At 46.6% G+C, this 18,811-nt stretch overlaps 1 protein-coding gene across 1 annotated transcript; it reads right to left on the minus strand.

Moving 5' to 3' along the window:
- Positions 1–13,807: 13,807 nt before the first annotated feature.
- Positions 13,808–17,541, minus strand: LOC120677626. Its single transcript, XM_039958781.1, has 6 exons — positions 17,426–17,541; positions 16,938–17,321; positions 16,115–16,327; positions 15,738–15,886; positions 15,600–15,668; positions 13,808–15,389 (listed from the first exon to the last, which is right to left on the minus strand). Exons 2-6 carry the CDS (start codon positions 17,241–17,243, stop codon positions 14,108–14,110), a joined length of 2,019 nt encoding a protein of 672 aa, XP_039814715.1. The 5' UTR covers positions 17,244–17,321; positions 17,426–17,541; the 3' UTR covers positions 13,808–14,107.
- Positions 17,542–18,811: the final 1,270 nt, after the last annotated feature.

Here is an 18,811-nt window from a genome sequence, read left to right on the forward strand (position 1 = left end):
TGTGGCACTCACGTCTTGGTCATCCTGCACCAGCCGCCATTAGTGAACTTAATAAAATTTTAGCTATTTCATGTAATAATGCAGCACGTGGTCTTTGTCATGCTTGCCAGCTCGGCAAACACACGCGTCTGCCCTTTACTAATTCATCATCTAGCACTTCTGCCCCCTTTGAACTCGTTCATTGCGATGTCTGGACATCACTGGTGCTTAGCATCTCAGGTTTTAAGTACTATCTTGTGATGGTTGATGATTTCACACATTACTGTTGGGCTTTTCCTCTTCGGCATAAATCTAAGGTCCACAGGCATATTGTTGAGTTTGTTGCTTATGCTCATACCCAGTTCAGCTTGTCTGTCAAGTGCTTTCAGGCGGACAACGGCACCAAGTTCATCAACAACGCCACTTCTACCTTCCTTGCTAGTCGCGGTGTCTTGCTTCGCACCTCGTGCCCCTATACCTCCGCACAGAACAGCAAGGTTGAACGGATGTTGCGCACACTCAACAACATGATGCGCACCCTCTTGTTTCATGCTTCTATGCCTCCCGCCTACTGGATGGAGGCACTGGCGACCGCCGTTTTCCTGCTCAACAGGCGGCCCTCCTCATCCATCAGTAACGGTATACCACATCATCTCCTGCATCGCTCTATGTCAGACTATTCCTCTCTTCGAGTTTTTGGCGGCCTGTGCTACCCAAACCTTAGTGCCACGACACCTCATAAACTGTCTCCACGCTCTTCTGCTTGCGTGTTCATCAGTTATCCCTCCTCCCAAAAGGGCTACCGCTGCCTCGATCTCTCGACCAGACGCGTGATCGTCTCCCGTCATGTGATTTTTGATGAGACTAATTTTCCATTTTCGGCTACAAAGTCATCTGCGGAGGCTCTTGATTTTCTCCTACAGGATCGTCGTCACGTCTCTCCCTCGCCTCCTGCGACCAGTGAGCCCTCCCAGGCTCCTGTCGCTGGGCGGGATCTGGTCGACCCCCTGGAGGATGACCCCGCCATTCTCTGGCGCGGTCCTGTTCTCTTGACTGCGGCAGCCATTGGCGGGCCTCCGCCGGTCCCTAGACCGGCCCCTTCACCCGCTCCTAAGCCGGCCCTGGCCGCCGGTCGTTCACCGGCTCCTACTCCGACCGCGGCTGCGCCCCAGCCGCACCCTGCGGGACGCGAGTTCCGTTTCGTCTACAATCGTCGCCTGCCTCCAGCGCACATCAACGGTCTGTTGCCACCTTGACAATCGTCCACGACTACCTCGCCGTCCCCGATCCATCAGGCACGGGCTCTCCAGTCCTCGCCCTGGGTGGTTGTTCCGCGCCGGCCCCCGAATCCACCTCGTCGTGTTGTGACAAGGGCGCAGACTGGCTCTCTTCCAGGGCCTACTGATCGTCTGACGTACTCTGCCGTCCACGCCTCTCCACTTCCGGCTAACTACCGAAGTGCCCTCGCCAATCCTAATTGGCGTGCCACGATGGAGGACGAGTACAAGGTGCTGATTGACAATGGCACCTGTCGCCTAGTTCCTCGACCACCTGGTGCCAACGTCGTCTCCGGCAAATGGATCTTCAAGCACAAGTACAACTCCGATGGCTCTCTTGCTCGCCATAAAGCAAGATGGGTCGTTCGCGGGTTCTCACAGCAGTACGGCATCGACTACGACGAGACGTTCAGTCCGGTTGTCAAACCGGCCACTATTCGGGTCGTCCTCAGTATCGCCGCTTCTCGCGCTTGGCCTATACACCAGCTGGACGTGAAGAACGCTTTTCTTCATGGTCATCTGGACGAGACGGTCTACTGCCAGCAGCCGCCCCGCTTCGTCGACCCCACTGCACCTGATCATGTCTGTTTTTTGCAGAAGTCCTTATATGGGATCAAGCAGGCACCTCAGGCGTGGTACCAGCGTTTCGCCACATACATGCGTGGCCTTGACTTCGCAGCCTCGGCTACGGATACGTCTCTCTTTGTTTACAAAGAGGGTGCTGCCACTGCTTACTTGCTGCTCTACGTCGACGACATCATCTTGACGGCGTCCTCGACGGATCTTCTTCGCCGGCTCACAGGGCTACTCCACTCCGAATTCGCCATGACCGATCTCGGGGATCAACATCACTTCCTCGGGATTTCGGTCACACGCTGGTTCAAATGGCCTCTTTCTGTCTCAGCGACAGTATGCGGTGGATCTCCTCCAGCGCGCCGGCATGGCCGAGTGTCACTCCACGTCGACACCAGTGGACACTCGTGCCAAGCTATCGGCCACAGATGGAGCTCCGGTGGCCGACGCCACCCAGTATCGGAGTCTGGCTGGTGCCCTTCAGTACTTGACACTAACGCGCCCCGACCTCGCCTACGCTGTTCAGCAGGTGTGCCTCTTCATGCACGATCCACGGGAGCCTCATCTGGCGTTGCTCAAGCGGATCTTGCGATATGTGAAGGGTACGCTGTCTACTGGCTTGCACATCGGTGCTGGTCCAGTTTCCTCCCTCACTGCATACTCAGATGCAGACTAGGCAGGCTGTCCAGACTCTCGGCGATCTACTTCGGGCTACTGTGTCTTCCTCGGCGACAACCTGGTGTCTTGGTCCTCCAAACGACAGATTACTGTCTCTCGTTCGAGTGCAGATGAAAGCATCTAGGCCCCTAATTCGAGTTTTGGTAATTAATGACAACGGTCTGTGGATTAACGATTTCATTTAAGATAATGAGTATAGGTTGATCCACGGATTAAAGAGATTTGGTTGTGAACATATGGAGTTTTGGAGTTGATGAGCAAAGCTCGGGCTCAAGGCAAAGGTATAAAATATGGCTTTTGCGTTTTACCGGTCACAAGGTGTTTAGTGGATGAAAAGTGACCGGATTTGTTGGATAGATAGCCGTACTATCAAGAGGGGTTGTATACTCATGCTTGACGGGTCTCTAGTGCCATTTTGCTCAAAATGTCTAGTTGCATGCATGAGGGCTAACAACGTTTTGAAAAGATTTGAAAAAGACTAAGTTTGAGAGCTGACTGAGTAACGGCGGACAGTCCGCACCCGAGGGGCGGACAGTCCGATCCCGTTCCAGAGAGCTTGCAGAGGCTCTGGTGGGCTGGCGGACGGTCCGCCACTTTTATTCAGAATTTGTACCAGAGAGGGTGCCTCTCTGGTGGGCTTCAAAGTTGAACGGCGGACAGTCCGCCCATGGGGCGCGGACGGTCTGCTGGCTAATCTCAGATTTGTACCAGAGAGGTTGTTTCTCTGCTTTGGGCTGAAAAGTGAACTGCGGATGGTCCGCTCCTGAGGCGCGGACAGTCCGCCGGCTAACTTAAAAGTTGTTCCAGAGACGTTGTTGGTCTCTGGTGGTGTGGAACACATAACTGCGGACGGTCCGCCCCTGGGGCGGGACGGTCCGCTGGGGTTTAACGGCTAGTTCTGACACGCATTAAATGCACTCTGACTCACTGGTTTATAACGGCTGACGGTCCGGTTTTTGAAATGCGGACGGTCCACGATTTCGCAGAAAAGAGTGTAACGGCTAGTTTTTGGAGGGATGTCTATATATACCCATTGCCCGGCCTTTTGGTGTCTCTCTTGGCCATTTGGACAGCATTCTTGACATCATAGAGCTAAGGCATCCCTCTCTCACACACACTTGCTTAGATATTGCATTCTTGAGAGTGTGAGAGCTTCCTAGTGCATTGCATCAAGAGTTTGAGCTTTGTGGCATTAGGGAAACTTCAAGCAAGCGTCATCAACTTGTTACTCTTGGGAGTTGCCGCTCCCTAGACGGCTTGGAGAAGAGGATTTCGTGGAGCTCCTCCAAGGAGATTGTTGAGGAGCCCCGATTTCGGTTGTGAGAGGTCTTGTGCTCACCTCACCGGAGTGGTGAAGAGCAACTCTAGTGGAATCGAGGTGTGGAGCGGTTCCTTGATTCAAGCCGGCTCAAGATCAAGAGTTTCTTGATAGAGGAGCGGTTGATTCTTGGAATCCACCTCAACGTGGATTAGGGGTGACCGGCAAGTCATCGACACCACGGGATAAATTCTTGTGTCAAGCTTGGTTACTTCTCTTGCTCACTTTAATTCTTGTTTTTACTTAGAGCAATTTACTTTACTAGAGCTTGATTTGTATCTTGTCACCCTAGGTTAGAAACCCATCTAAAGATAGTAATAGCATGACAGAGGGCTTTCCTTTGTTACTAATTAAATTTCTCTAGTGTTGTTGGCTTTAGATTTTAAACCTTCTATTCACCCCCCCTCTAGTCGGTGTTCTTGATCCTACAAGTGGTACCAGAGCTAAGTACTCCATTAATTGCGGATTTAACCATCTTGGAGTAGAACAATGACTAGTGATCATGGGATTCATGTTGGGAAGCCACCGTTCTTTGATGGGAACAATTATGATTATTGGAAGACTAGGATGTCGGCTCATCTCAAAGCCATGAGTAGAAAGCTATGGAGAGTAGTAAGTGATGGATATGTCATTTTGGACCCAAAGAGTTTGACACCCCTAGATGAGGAAAATGAGACACTAAATGATCAAGGGGTTAATGTGCTCTTTAGTGCTCTTGATGTGAATGAATTTAATAGAGTCAAGAGCCTCACAAATGCAAATGACATATGGAAGAAGCTCATGGAAATTCATGAGGGCACATCAACTGTGAAGGAGGCCAAGTTATATTTGCTTAAAGGGAATTTTAGTGAATTCACCATGAAGAAGGATGAGAGTATAGCCGAGATGTTCAACCGGCTAAATGACATTGTGAATGACCTCAAGGGACTTGGATTTGATGTACCGGATGGGGATTTCAACCACAAGTTTCTTAGATGTCTTCCGGAAAGATATGACACAATTGTGACCTTACTTGTAAGGTCAAATGTGAAGACCGCAAGTCCCACACAAATATTGGGAGAAATTCTCACCCATGACATGTTCAAGAAATCTCAAGATGAAGCTCATGGTGGAGAAATTGATGTGAAAAAGAAAAGTGTGGCATTCAAAGCTCAAGATAGCAAAAATGAAGAAGAAAGTGGGTGCCAAGAAGAAGAATCGGATGAGGAGATGGCTCTCTTTGTCAAGAGATTCAATAGAATGATGAGCAAGAAGAACTTTGGCAAGAGAGGTCAATCATCAAGGAAAAATCCTTTTGTGGACAAGACTTGCTTCCAATGTGGAGAAGTAGGTCATATCATTGTTAATTGTCCAAACAAGAAAAAAGACAAGAAAAATGATGAAAAGAAGAAGAAGAAATTCATCAAGAAAAAGAAGAATTGCCAAGCTTATTTTGTTGAATGGGATCCCGATGCAAGCTCCGATGATGATAATGATGATGATGATGATGATGATGATGACAAGCCATCCAAGGGAGTTGCCGGGATCGCCATCAAGGAGGCTCCATCACTCTTCTCTACACCACATTGTCTTATGGCAAAGGGTGGTGCAAAGGTACAACAAGATGGTGAACTTGATGAACTTTCATATGATGAACTTGTTGAAATGCTTAATGATACCGATGAATTCATGACAAAGGAAAATGCTAAGTTGAAGGACTTGAAGTTGAAGTTTACTTCTCTTCAAGATTCCTATGAGGAGCTAAAGACTTCTCATGAGAATCTCAAAGAAACTGGTGAGAAGCTTGAGGAAGCTCACAATACCTTGCTTAATCATGAAAGAAAAGCAACATTGAGCATTGGTGTTAGTTGTAATTTAATTGATGATAAATCTTGTGGCTCTAGCTCTACTAATTCTTTTTGCACCAAAGTTGATAACTCATCTTGCAATGAATCTCTCATTTTGGAAAATGATTTGTTAAAGAAAGAGATTACTTGCTTGACTAATGATTTGAGAAAGTGCTATGATAGTAGAGCCAAGTTTAATCATTGTTGGGCAAGCCAAAAGTTCACCTTGAACAAGCAAGGGTTTGGATATATTCCTAAGAAAGGGAAGAAGGCTTTTGTGCAAACCAAAACTACTTTTGTGAAGAGTAGTGGTAAGCCATATTGTGAAAAATGCAAAAAGGTTGGTCATGTTGAGAAGAATTGCACCAACAAGAAAGTGATATCCTTTGATTCAAGTTACTTGCTTATGAAAAATTCAAATGGAATTGTTAGTGCAAAATTTGTTGGGATACCTATAAATGGTGCTAAAAAGAATGCCATTTGGGTGCCAAAAGTCTTGGTCACTAACGTGGTCACTAACGTTCAAGGACCCAAGAAAGTTTGGGTACCTAAAAGAGTTACTTCCTCTTTGTAGGTGAATTACAAGTCCGGAGGAAGACATTGGGTGCTTGATAGTGGATGCACTCAACACATGACCGGAGATCCAATGATGTTTTCCTCTCTAGATGAGAATGTGGGTGGTTATAGTGACATCATCTTTGGTGACAATAACCGGGGCAAAGTCAAAGGAGTTGGTACAATTCCTATCTCAAGCGATCATTCTCTTTCAAAAGTTTTGTTGGTTGATTCTCTCAAGTTTAATCTCTTAGCGGTCACTCAACTTTGTGATTTTGGATATAAGTGTAGTTTCACTAAAGATGATGTTGTAGTAACTAGCTTGGATGGAAAAGATCACATCTTTACAGGATTTAGACATGAGGATATATATCTTGTGGATTTTGCTACTAAAGAGGCAAACTTGTCCACTTGCTTATTCACTCAATCATCCTTGGGTTGGTTATGGCATAGAAGACTTGGTCATGTTGGCATGAAGCAACTCAACCGACTTTTGAAGCATGACTTGGTAGTTGGGTTGAAGAATGTGAAGTTTGAAAAAGATAAGTTATGTAGTGCATGTCAAGCCGGAAAGCAAGTTGCAAATACTCATCCCACTAAGAGTGTCATGTCAACCGAGTGACCATTGGAATTATTGCATATAGATTTATTTGGTCCTACAACATATAGAAGTATTGGTGGAAATTGCTATTGTCTTGTGGTAGTAGATAATTACTTAAGATATACATGGGTTTTCTTTCTTCATGACAAGGCCGATACATATGACACATTCAAGAAATTCTTTACAAGGGTCGAAAATAAATTTGAGCTCAAGGTGAAGAAAGTGAGGAGTGACAATGGAAGTGAGTTTAGAAACACAAGAGTTGAGGAATGGTGTGATGAGAAAGGAATCAAGCATGAATTCTCAACCAAGTACACTCCGGAACAAAATGGTCTTGTTGAGAGGAAAAATAGAACCTTAATTGATATGGCAAGATCAATGCTTTCCGAATACAATGTTTCGGATAGCTTTTGGGCCGAAGCAATCAACACGGCTTGTCATGCCTCTAATAGATTGTATTGCCAAAGATTTCATAACAAGACCCCATATGAGTTGCTCATTGGAAGGAAGCCAAATATATCATATTTTAGAGTGTTTGGTTGCAAATGTTATATTCTCAAGAAGGGAACTCGGTTATCAAAGTTTCAAAGCAAATGTGATGAGGGTTTTCTTCTTGGATATTCATCTAGTAGCAAGGCGTATCGGGTCTACAACAAGACACATGGCATTGTTGAAGAAGCATATGATGTTGAGTTTGATGAAACCAATGGATCTCTCTCAAGCACGTGGGGGAGACGACAAGGTCAAGGCTTTTTGGCGTGGTTCCCGGACGGTCCAAGAACATCCCCGGACTCTTCTCCGACCATCCGGGAACCACGCCAAAAAGCCTTGACCTTGTCGTCTCCCCCACGTGCTTGAGAGAGAAAGAGAGAGAGATTTTGGATGTTGTGTGCGGTTTGGTGGAGGGGAGTGAGAGGGACATCCAATATAAGTCAAGTCTGGCCGACCCCACCTTCCTGTCCATTCGCGGACTGTCCGCGGAAAATTCAAAGGCGGACGGTCCGCCAGGGTTCCGCGGACAGTCCGCGAATGGACAGGAAGGTGGGGTCGGCCAGACTTGACTTATATTGGATGTCCCTCTCACTCCCCTCCACCAAACTGCACACAACATCCAAAAGCTCTCTCTCTTTCTCTCTCAATCACGTGGGGGAGACGACAAGGTCAAGGCTTTTTGGCGTGGTTCCCGGACGGTCCGAGAACATCCCCGGACTCTTCTCAAGTTTGTGCATCATGACCTCCCGGTATTTTGACGAATCCCTAACTCTTGTTCTTGGATTTCTTTATTGGAAAGAGTTAGGGTTAGATGCTCCGATCTATTTTTGGACCATGGATTCTTGAAAATACTTGGGGGATCTTGTTCCTAGTGATGAGGAGATGCTATGGTTAAAATTTGGTTGGTGGATTTGAATCAAAACTCAAAGTATGGATGAATCAAAGTTAAGGGCGATTTTGTGTTCCTGCGCAGAACAGATGGGTCGCGGACAGTCCGCATGCTGGACGCGGACGGTCCGCCGTGGTAGTTCATGAACCACGGACGGTCCACGTTCAGAAGTGCGGACGGTCCGTCAGTGTCAGATTTTTCAGATCAATGCTGAACTAACTTATATCATTATGGATTGGTTCTATTGCTTTAGTAATTGTTCTTATGGTTAAATCTTGATCTCAGGCCATCCCGAAAGATCATCAAGGCCACTGCTTCTAAAATCAAGAAGGCAATGACTTCCAAAAGACAAAGAGACAGTGATGACTCCGATGATGTGGACTATGCTCCAAATGTCAGTGAGATGGCTGCAGCTTCTTCAGTAGGAGATGCAGGTGATGAGTCTTCAGAGGAAGAGACTGAGGGGGTTGATGATGATGTTACAGATTTGATGGGGCTAGATCTACCTTGCCGACAGTGGACTGCAGAAAGCTATGCCAATGCAAGAGCAGTGGATCAATTCAGCTTGCCTCGTGACACCAACATTCTCATCTAGTTAAGAAGAATGTATTCAAACATCAGACCATTGACCTAGGCTATATGAGACAACAAGTCATGTCTGATCTAGTAGATAGATTTCAGCAAATGGGGTTAGCAAACTTTCTGCAACATAGGTGTGATTGGAATGAAACTGTGATACGTCAGTTCTATGCCACTCTAGAGATCAATATGGTTGAGGAAATTTTTAGGTGGACAACTGGCAAGAGAACCTATTATGCTACATTTGCACAGTTTGCTGAGGCAAATCAATTGGATTATAATTTCATCAATATTGAGCAAAGTATGAATGTTGTGTTAGAAAACCCTTTAGATGAGAATGACTACCCCATGTTCTATGAGCCTGCACATCTTGGAATTGCTAGAACATTTGGGGGCACTCAGGGTCTGAGGCATCATCCCGCAGTAATCAATAAGATTGTCAGAGTCACATTCATGCCTAAGAGTGGCAACAAGGACAAGATTAGAGGGCACTATTGGAATGTGATATCTCATATCATGAACGGAAATAGAATAAATGTCATTGCTCTTATCATGGACCAGCTTGCAGATTTGAGGCTTAACATGGAGATGAACCTATATTTTGCTACATACATTATGTCCATCATCAAGGTTAAGTCTAACTTCAGAGGGTTATGTGAATGCAAGCACACACCTTTCAGGCCATTCAAGAATGACAATGCTTTTTTTTGAGACCTCTGACTCCTTTCCCTGGAGATGATATGGATGCTGATGTACAGGGGAATGATGATGATAGTGATGATGATGCTCACATGGGAGCAGCTGCAGCTCAGCATGCCATGCCACCACCGCATCCTCCTGCACAGCAGCAGTGGGCTCCTCTAGCTGGCTATTTTGACCCGTACTTTGCATCCATGCAGGAGAGCATGTCCTCTCAGATTGTGGGGTTGGCTAGTCAGATGCAAAATCAGATGAACCTCAACTTTCAGAACATGCAGCAGCAGATGTTCCAGCCCATGACGGCTCAGATGCAGGGGTTTCAGGAGAGTTTACACTCAGATATAGCAGCTCTTGACTCACGTTTTGAGGATTTGCCCTCTTCTGAGCAGTTTGAGCAGCTTGAGCAGAGACAGGAGCAGCTAGAGCAGTGCTTTGATACCTTCAGCACAGCCTTCACTGGATTTTCTGACCACTTCTACTCAGTATTTCCGGCTCCAGTGCCGCCTCCAGAGTTCTACCCGCACCAGCCGTTCTACCCACCACCGCCTCCTCCGCCGCCGATGGATTCAATTTCTTGGCAATTGATGTCAAAGGGGGAGAAGGAGCTTTGGAGTGCTTGGATCTAGGGGGAGCTCATGGACTTCTCATGGAGATCATTTGTTTTCGGCTTCCGCTTGCTACTCGTGCTTTTTTGTGTTGAACTATTGCATTACATGTTCATGTTGTGTGTCTTGCATGAACTCGATTTGAGACTTGTGTTTGGATTTGAACATTTGGTTTGTAATGTGTGATGAACTTTGTTAGTTTGTGCTACTCTTATCTATTTATGTTCATCTTGTGGTTATGAGGTTGTGCTAACCATGCTAAAATTCATATCATATATATCTTATATCTTGTATGCCTCGATTTCCACTTGTAGGGAAAACTCTGTCAAAAGTTTCAAATATATATATGTGTACTTGATATTCATGCAATTTTATATGCACATATCAAGGGGGAGTTCTCTCTACTCATCGAACTTGGTGAATTTATTCATACCATATTCTGAAATTTTCAAGAAAATGAGTAAGTTCTTCCAAAGTTCAATTCCAAGTCCACCTTATGCCTAGTGTATAAAGTTGACTTGAACACTTTTATCACTCCAAAATTTAGTGTTGTCATCAATTACCAAAAAAGGGGAGATTGAAAGCATCTAGGCCCCTAATTCGAGTTTTGTTAATTAATGACAACGGTCTGTGGATTAACGATTTCATTTGAGATAATGAGTATAGGTTGATCCACGGATAAAAGAGATTTGATTGTGAACATATGGAGTTTTGGAGTTGATGAGCAAAGCTCGGGCTCAAGGCAAAGGTATAAAATAGGGTTTTTGCGTTTTACCGGTCACAAGGCGTTTAGTGGATTCTGTTGTATACTCATGCTTGACGGGTCTCTAGTGCCATTTTGTTCAAAATGTCTAGTTGCATGCATGAGGGCTAACAACGTTTTGAAAAGATTTGAAAAAGACTAAGTTTGAGAGCTGACTGAGTAATGGCGGACAGTCTGCACCCGAGGGGCGGACAGTCCGATCCCGTTCCAGAGAGCATGCAGAGGCTCTGGTGGGCTGGCGGACAGTCCGGCACAGGTGGGCGGACGGTCCGCCACTTTTATTCAGAATTTGTATCAGAGAGGGTGTCTCTCTAGTGGGCTTCAAAGTTGAATGGCGGACCGTCCGCCCATGGGGCGCGGACGGTCCGCTGGCTAATCTCAGATTTGTACCAGAGAGGTTGTTTCTCTGGTTTGGGCTGAAAAGTGAACTGTGGACGGTCCGCTCCTGAGGCGCGGACAGTCCGCAGGCTAACTTCAAAGTTGTTCCAGAGACGTTGTTGGTCTCTGGTGGTGTGGAACACATAACTGCGGACGGTCCGCCCCTGGGGCGCAGACGGTCCGCCGGGGTTTAACGGCTAGTTCTGGCACGCATTAAATGGACTCTGACTCACTGGTTTATAACGGCGGACGGTCCGGTTTTTGAAATGCGGACGGTCCGCGATTTCGCAGAAAAGAGTGTAACGGCTAGTTTTTGGAGGGATGTCTATATATACCCATTGCCCGGCCTTTGGGTGTCTCTCTTGGCCATTTGGACAGCATTCTTGACATCATAGAGCTAAGGCATCCCTCTCTCACACACACTTGCTTAGAGATTGCATTCTTGAGAGTGTGAGAGCTTCCTAGTGCATTGCATCAAGAGTTTGAGCTTTGTGGCATTAGGGAAATTTCAAGCAAGCGTCATCAACTTGTTACTCTTGGGAGTTGCCGCTCCCTAGACGGCTTGGAGAAGAGAATTTCGTGGAGCTCCTCCAAGGAGATTGTTGAGGAGCCCCGATTTCGGTTGTGAGAGGTCTTGTGCTCACCTCACCGGAGTGGTGAAGAGCAACTCTAGTGGAATCGAGGTGTGGAGCAGTTCCTTGATTCAAGCCGGCTCAAGATCAAGAGGTTCTTGATAGAGGAGCGGTTGATTCTTGGAATCCACCTCAACATGGATTAGGGGTGACCGGCAAGTCATCGACACCACGGGATAAATTCTTGTGTCAAGCTTGGTTACTTTTCTTGCTCATTTTAATTCTTGTTTTTACTTAGAGCAATTTACTTTACTAGAGCTTGATTTGTATCTTGTCACCCTAGGTTGCCAACCCATCTAGAGATAGTAATAGCATGACATATGGCTTTTCTTTGTTACTAATTAAATTTCTATAGTGTTGTTGGCTTTAGATTTTAAACCTCCTATTCACCCCCCTCTAGTCGGTGTTCTTGATCCTACAGCAGAGGCCGAGTATCGTGTTGTGGCGCACGCTGTGGCTAAGACCTGCTGGCTTCGGCAGCTTCTTCAGGAGCTTCATGCGCCTCTATCTTCGGCGACGATTGTCTACTGTGATAATGTCAGTGATGTATACATGACAACAAATCCAGTACATCATGGGCGCACGAAGCATATAGAGATCGATATTCACTTCGTCCCGCGACCAGGTGGCTTTGGGACAGGTTCGTGTGCTACGCGTTCCGTCATCTCACCAGTTCACGGATATTATGACCAAAGGCTTGCCTGTACTGTTATTTACTGATTTTAGATCCAGTCTTTGCGTCCGGGATCCTCCCGCTCAGACTGCGGGCGGGTATTAGAGATATGTATAGCTGACATGTCTTGTACTCTAAGTCTACTTGACTCTTATTTGTACATCAAGCCGTCTCGGCTATATATATGAAAGGTCACCCCCCACAATGGGTGTGTGGTGTTTCCCCCTCTCGCTATCTCTCCACAGGGGCCCAGCTGCTGGTCAGGCTGCAGTTGAAGCTCGACGCCGTGTTTAGTTCCAAAAATCAAAATTCCAAAAAAAAATTTCGGCACCTGCATGGAGATTTAAATCTAGACGAAATAAAAAACGCATTGCGACTGCTGCCTGTAAATCGCGAGATGAATCTAATGAACCTAATTAGGCTGTAATTAGACGCTAAATTGCTACAGTAATGCTACAGTAAACAAACTCTAATGACGGATTAGTTAGGCTCATTAGATTCATCTCGCGATTTACATACGAGTTATGTAATTATTTTTATGATTAGTCTATGTTTAGTACTTCTAATATAAAAAGATATATTTTTAAAAACTTTACGGGAGACAAAACACGGCCCGAGGCCGCCGGCCATTGCTGCCCCTCAGGAAGGACAGCCACCATGATACGACACCCAGAGCAGCTGCAGTGATGGAATCCGGCAGGCTCCAGTGTGCAGACAACTAGACAAGCTAGAAAATGCCACAGGGGTGAGCACTATGCAGATGCAGGAGGCTGCTCAGCGGCTGCGTCCATTTGCAAACTGCAGTGACCTCGCCATTGCTTGTCCGTGCAGTGGGCAGAGGAGGGAGCACACTCAGATCTTGCAGCAGCCCATTATGCAGGAGATGTCCAGCCACAGAAGGAACCATGTACTAACATCTAAACAGTAGTGACAGGGCTTCAAGAAACTTTCATGACAAGCCACGGGTGTGTTTAGATCCCTCTCATTCCTCCAAACTTTCCAAACTTTCCATCACATTAAAATCAAAACATTAAATATAGCAAATGATCTATGCATGGAGTACTAAATATAGGTAAATAAAAAAACTAATTGCATAGTTTTGATGTACGTTGCGAAACGAATCTTTTGAGCCTAGTTAGATCATGATAGGACAATATTTACCACAAATAAACGAAAAGTGCTACATTGTGCTACAGTGTCTGATGTGACTTTTTCTCTCACTTTTTCAAGGATCTACACACACCCCCACATTGCGCAGACAATGTGAAATCAGTGGAGGAAAAGATTCTCTGAGACAAAACAGTGGCTACTGTGAGAAATTGGTAACCAGGCCACCAGTTTTTACAGATGCTTTTGCACAATAGTTCCAAGGAAAATATATACAGCTATGATGATCGCGGTATGATTCGTCGACTAGCTAGGAGTACGAATGATGGGCTGTGATGATATTTCGAGAGTATTCTCTAGATCTGAATCTCAAAAAGGAAAAAAAATAAAGAACCATTTCACTATCCACTGTAGTTCGAACAACATGCTTATCAGCTTATGGAAAGAAGAACTTCCATCAACAGCGAGCAACACTGGACGTAGTTACACAACATTTTGGGTGATCTCATTTGTGATTTCCTGGAAGACCCGCAGACGGTTCTGTGGCCTCCATGACACAGTACCTGCCATGTTATTATGCCAGCGATGAGAGGCCTCAGTACAAGCAGAATCCTGAGAGTGCTCATTATCACCAAACAGTGCGCGCTGAGATGCACTACTCCTCCACGGTGCTTGTTTGTTGCCTGAGGTGTTCTCGTTCAGATAAGCTGTGTTAGGCCTTTGGCAAACTCGAGCGCGGTGATCTTGTACCTTATGCTTGCTCCATGTTGGAGCGGTCCTGACAAGATCCCAGTTCGTTCTGTTATCACTTGAGATTTTGGAATCGCTGTGTCTCCATGAATTTGCTGAAGAACCTTGTTGGTAACCACCCACGAATGGTCTCTGGAGGGTGCTGCTTCCTTGAGAGGATAGTGGTATTCTGTACTCCTGCTTACTTGCATGTTTGCTGCTTTCAGTTTGCTCAGTAGTGCCCACACCCACTGTTAGCTTGTCATCGTCCAATTGCTGTTCATCCTTGGCCACCATGTCAGCCAATGGCTTGTCCTCACCCAATTGTTGTTCCTCCTCATCCACCATGTCAGCCCATGTTTTCTTGACACCTTTGGTCAATTGCATGCCACCTTGCCCAGGATTCTCACTAGCATCTTGATTTCCATCGAAGTTGAGAAAGCTTTCAGTTGCTGTAGGAGTCTGAATCTGATCATGAATGCTAATTTTTGGTGCCTCTTTAACTAGCCGCTTTCTTAGTTTCTCAAGTATTGAATGAGGTGTAGCAGTATCATTGAACAGTCGAGAAAGATCTTGGAACTTTGCACAGCCTTCATTCTTTTCTGCATCAACAATAGCCAAAATTTGCGGTTCTTCATGCTTCAACTGAGTTATGGGAGATGGAAGCCATGAACAGCAATTCTCATGCTCCTCTGCATTTGCTGAAACTGAAATGTGTGGCTCTTTACATTTCAGTTGACTCAAAGGAGTTGATAGTATTTGTGGCTGTGGATCTTCAAGCATCTCCACATCAGCAGCAAGCAAAATCCGTGATTCTTTGGACTTCATCTGAGTTATGGGAGAAGGGAGTGATTGCAACTCAAGTTCACTGAGCATTTCGATGGCCCGGGAAAGAGATTTCACATGACTTTCATTGTCGCAGTTGTATGGTATAGCTTGGAGCAGGTATTTAGCTTCAGCCCACTTTCCAGTCTTCATCAAACAGATGGCTAAGTTACACTCTTTGTTGTAGTCAGCTTCTACAGCAAGAGCTTGCCTGTTCCAAGTCAGTAGTAGCCAAAATTAGTTGGTTTTCCCTTTTGAGATATAGGGGCGAGGTGCACACAGCACACCACATGCACACATGCAAGTATCGCCATACATGCGCTTAGTATTGTGGAGAGTTTGCAGGTCCATGTACACCCACAATATGCCATTTAAGATAGTTCATGATATCCTAAAACAGAAGAATGAACTCAGAATGTACCTGTAGAGCATTTCTGCTTCCTCGTAATTTTCAGACTGCATATAGGCCCATGCAAGGTTCCCCAATAACCTTTACAACAAACAAGGGATTAGTGCTTACAAGTCAAACTTCGAACAGGAATATAAAGAATTCCAGTACCTTGCTTTTTCATCTCTGAGAGAGAGGTATACTACCCTTCCATGAGATTTAGACTGTTTTGTTTTCCACCGGCCAGAAGCTAGCTCCTCATCAACAATTCTCAGCTTTATCGTCAACATCTCAATCTGCTCTTCTGTCCTACCACATTTCTGGTTTAACATGAAAATTATTAGTTTCACGAAATTATGTTGGTGACATCTTCATAGAAAATTCATGTGATAGTTGATTATTTCAAGATGACTAAATTACAATAGACAATGCAAAATTCTAGACGTGTTCCATATCTATTTGTATAGCCTAACCTCAGAACAGAAGCTACAAGGGAAGGATTTAGCTTATGAAAATTAACCTTTTTCTTTGAAATAGGAAAGAGATACCTTGTACAGGTCAAGAAGAATATTGTCAAGGGATTCCTGAGCTTCATAGGGGCAACGATCACGAAAGGATCTAATTGCCTCAATGGCTTCTTCAGCCCTATTTGCTTGTTTCAGTACGTTGGCCATATCTTTCAATGCACTCTCAATCCGGTCACCACTGTTTATAGCTGCCCAGAACAACGGAACTGCCTTGTTTGGATCCTTTTCAATTACCTGGAACGAATAGAAACAACATAAGGAAACAAAAAATCTGAATATTCAGCTTATGGTAGTTCCTATGTTCAGTATGGCAAATACAATTTTCTTTAAAAGACGGCAGAGCTGAATAGCATACATAACTTATTCATTAGTATTATGTTATGTGCAAAATAAGAAAAAGAGCATGGAAATGAGCATCCACATATAAAGAAACCGCTGATGCATCTTATCTCCTGATATGTTACTCCCGAGTTTACAAACCAATATGAGGATGAGCCTGCTGCATGCACACACAGCAAACAAAATGTCATCACAATGCAGCCTGCAGGGTAATTATGAGTTCACTGACGCTGACAAGCTAGAAGACTTGATGGAATTGTAATGTTAAGGGACTGCACGTCAAGGTACTGATCACTGCAACCCTGTTATGCCTAAACCATTTAGAGCTAGCACCGAAGTATCAATGGCCGGTTCCACGTGTTAGTCCACATACATAACGATTTAAACCAATTGCCGACTATGGTATAGCCATAATTAAGCCCACAACTAGTCGCGGAACGACCCAATTCTGAGCCTAAACATGGCGGGAACGGCACCCGATCGAGACACGGCGGTCACGAATTACCTGCGCCTGCTTGGCCCGCACGTAGGGCGAGTCCAGGGAAGGCGGCGGCCTCGGCGGCCGCGACGAGCACCCCCCAGCCGACGGCGGAGTCACGCGCGCGCCCCCGCCCGCGCCCCCTTCCCCGCTCGTCGGCGGCGTGACGCGCGTACTGAAGCAGCCTCCCCCGCTCACGGGCGGCGTCCCGTAGCCCGATCCCGGGCCGCCCGCGCCCGCGGGGGCGCCAGCAGCGGGGCTCCACCTCGGCGCCCCCGCCCCCGCGCTTCTCGGCGACGTCCACGGCGGCAGCCGCCTCCCGCCGCTCGGCATCGGCCGGCCGGTCCCGGGGCGGCCCCGACTTCCGTCGAACACCTGGCGAGCGCGCGGCGGGCTGCCTGCTGTCACCACCTGCACCCAAGGATACAGGGTCGGAGACGATCGGCGATCCGCATCAGCCTCCCTCGTGATCCTCCGCGGGGTCCGCGCGCCGTCGGGGAGGGGTAGGCGCTCACCTCGGCGAAGCCGCGAAACCCTAGCCGCCGCCGTGCTCGCTTGCTTGCGCCGACGCCGCGGCGAGGCGGCTTCCCCCGAGACGAAGCAAGGCGGGCGGCCCAACTGACGGAGCAGCCGTCGGCGTCTTATAGGACACGCGTCGCGTGGGGGGGAGCGTCTTGAATTTCGAACGGGGCGGGGGGAGCTGACGTGGACGGGGACGCGGGGCCCGCATGCTGACGTGGACGAGGACGCGTCACGGGAGGCACGCCCGCCGGGGAGGGTGGGCGCACGAATGGAATGAATTGAATGATGACTTGGCATAGTAAGTGCTGCTCATGGGTTTCGTGTGGAGAAGAGACGGAGCATGAACACTGAAATGGTAAATTTAGTTGGATCTCATTTTGCCATGAGGATTTTTTTTCTCGATCGTCGAGGAATTCGAGTTGAATTATTCGCCTCTACAAGGAATTCGAGTTGAATTATTCGCTCCTATAAGATTGGCCGTTGCTCTCATCGATGCTTGAACCAGAAGAGAGAAGGTTCAGGCATCGAGCCAACCACTGTGCTACCGATTTTTCACTCCGTTCGGCAGCCAGTTCCAGCTCAACAGCTCAACAGTATTTTTCTCTCACACCACTACAGCCACCAGTTCCAGCTCCAGCCAGCCCAGCAGTATTTTTCTCTCACACTATTCCAGCTCCAGCCTGCCGAACGCAATAGTTAGAGTTAAAAATGGAGAGCACCGATGCCGATGCTAACTAATATATTTCAGTCAGCTGGCCAACAGTGGCAAGGGCATCGAATAAGTCTGACGAGTGGGCTCCACTCCTGCTCGGCATCAAAGCCGATGTTGTGTATGTTTTGAGTTTTACAGCATCGACTGAGGTGGTGTGGATCTAGCTAATTTCAGCATAGGCATCATTGTGGCGAGTCCAAATCCGTTCGATATTTTTATCAAACACACCCGCAACCATTTCATATTTTGATTGCAGATGTGATGAATGCACGATGGTTGTGCCAGGGGGAACTTGGTGGAGCTACAGTGGTACTGGTACATTAGAAACGGGGTAGGTCGGAATTTATGCCCGGCTGCATATCTAAACCTCCTCTTATATATCAATCGGTTTCGGATTCGTTCGTGTTCAGAAAATTATAAATTGTAGGCATCACTTGCACCCCCTAGAACATTGGTGCATGGTAATCGAAAAAAAATAGAAGTTTTATTAGTAGCGCAAGCAGCTTGTTTTCACTGTCATTTTACCTCTTCAACATGGGCGGATTCAGTGGGTGGGCCGTCACCTAAGATTTGGCCCAAAAAGCTTCGCCCTCTTTACTTTTTCATATTTGACTTTATTTATTACTATCCGAAAAAGTTGCTATTAATTATTTTCTTTTATATAGCA

This window comes from Panicum virgatum, chromosome 6N, assembly GCF_016808335.1.
Source record: "Panicum virgatum strain AP13 chromosome 6N, P.virgatum_v5, whole genome shotgun sequence".
NCBI lineage: Eukaryota > Viridiplantae > Streptophyta > Magnoliopsida > Poales > Poaceae > Panicum > Panicum virgatum.